Below are 1,358 nucleotides of genomic sequence, written 5' to 3'. Positions count from 1 at the left end.
AAAAAAAAAAAAAAAAAAAAAGATTAGTTGAGTTAATTAATGTGCATTAGGATTGTCCTGAGAAACTGAGGCCTGAGCCCCAACTTACAGCTGTCCCCTCTTCCTTCCCTCTTTAGAGAGTACACACTCGACGTGTATAGACTCTCCTCTGTGGTCACACAACATGATGCCAAGAAAGCCGGAGCTGAAGTTGTAAAGCAGGTGGAACACCCTTTGCTGAGTGGGCTATTGTACCCTGGACTACAGGTACCTGAGAGCATTGAAGTGGTCCCCTTTACCTTTTATGCTGTGCTTCTGACTGTAGGCCTACCTCATTTTATTGTACTTGCTTTTATTGCTCTTTTCAGATAATCTATTTTTTACAAATTATAAGTTTGTGGCAACCCTAGGTTGAGCAAGTCTTTGGGCACCATTTTTCCAATAGCATATGCTTACTTAATGACTCTGTGTCACATGTTGGCAATTCTTGCAATATTTCCAACTTTCCTTATTTTATCTGTTACAGTGATCTGTGATCAGACTTCTTCAATGTTACTATTCTAATTGTTTTGGGGCGCCACAAACTGTGCCTAGATAAGACAGGGAATTTAATAGATAAATGTTATGTGTGTTCAGACTGGTCCACTGACCAGCCATTCCCCATCTGGCTCCCTCTTCTTGTCCTCCGTGTTTTCTGAGACAGTACAATACAGTGGCTTCTTAAGCATTCAAGTGAAAAGAATTGGCATACATTCTCACTTTAAAAGAAAACCTAGAAATGATTAAGCTTAGTGAGGAAGGCATGTTGAAAGCTGAGATGGGCTGAAGCCTCTTGGACCAAACAACCACATTGTGAATACAAAGGAAAATCCTCGAGGGAAGTTAAAAGTTCTGCTATAGTGAACGCAAGAGTGAGAAGAAAGTGAAACAGCCTTATTACTGATATGGAGGAAGTGTTGGGGTCTGGATAGATTATCAAGCCAGCCACAACATTCCCTTAAACACAAGCCTAATCCAGAGAAAGGCCCTAACTCTCTTCAGTTGTGAAGGCGCTGAGAGGTGAGGAAACTGGAGAAGAAAAGTATGACACTAGCAGAGATTAGTTTATGAGGTTTAAGGAAAGAAATCATCTCCATGAAATAAAAACACAAGGTGAAGCAGCAAGTGCTGATGTAGAAGACGTGGCAAGTTATCCAGAATATCTAGCTCAGCTAATTGACAAAGGTAGCTATCCTAAGCAACACTTTCTTCTTTTTTTTAAGACACTCTTGCTCGGCTCTGCGCCTGTGGCTCAAGCAGCTAAGGCGCCAGCCACATACACCTAAGGTGGCGGGTTCGAATCCCCAGCCTGGGCCCGCCAAACAACAATGATGGCTGCA

The 1,358-nt window shown here is 42.2% G+C and overlaps 1 protein-coding gene across 2 annotated transcripts in view; it reads left to right on the top strand.

Moving 5' to 3' along the window:
* YARS (tyrosyl-tRNA synthetase) overlaps positions 1 to 1,358 on the top strand; it is a 36,523-nt gene that overhangs the window by 14,245 nt on the left and 20,920 nt on the right. For both annotated transcript variants that reach the window (XM_003801258.1, XM_012812379.2), the window contains exon 4: positions 117 to 246. In XM_003801258.1, coding sequence (XP_003801306.1) covers positions 117 to 246 — 130 coding nt within the window. The remainder of the gene's footprint in view (positions 1 to 116; positions 247 to 1,358) is intronic.

Source organism: Otolemur garnettii, unplaced genomic scaffold (assembly GCF_000181295.1).
Source record: "Otolemur garnettii isolate 467f Iridium unplaced genomic scaffold, OtoGar3 scaffold00204, whole genome shotgun sequence".
In the NCBI taxonomy this organism is placed as follows: Eukaryota; Metazoa; Chordata; class Mammalia; order Primates; family Galagidae; genus Otolemur; species Otolemur garnettii.
The sequence above is the reverse complement of the archived record's forward strand: the minus strand, read 5'-3'. Positions and strand labels throughout refer to the sequence as shown.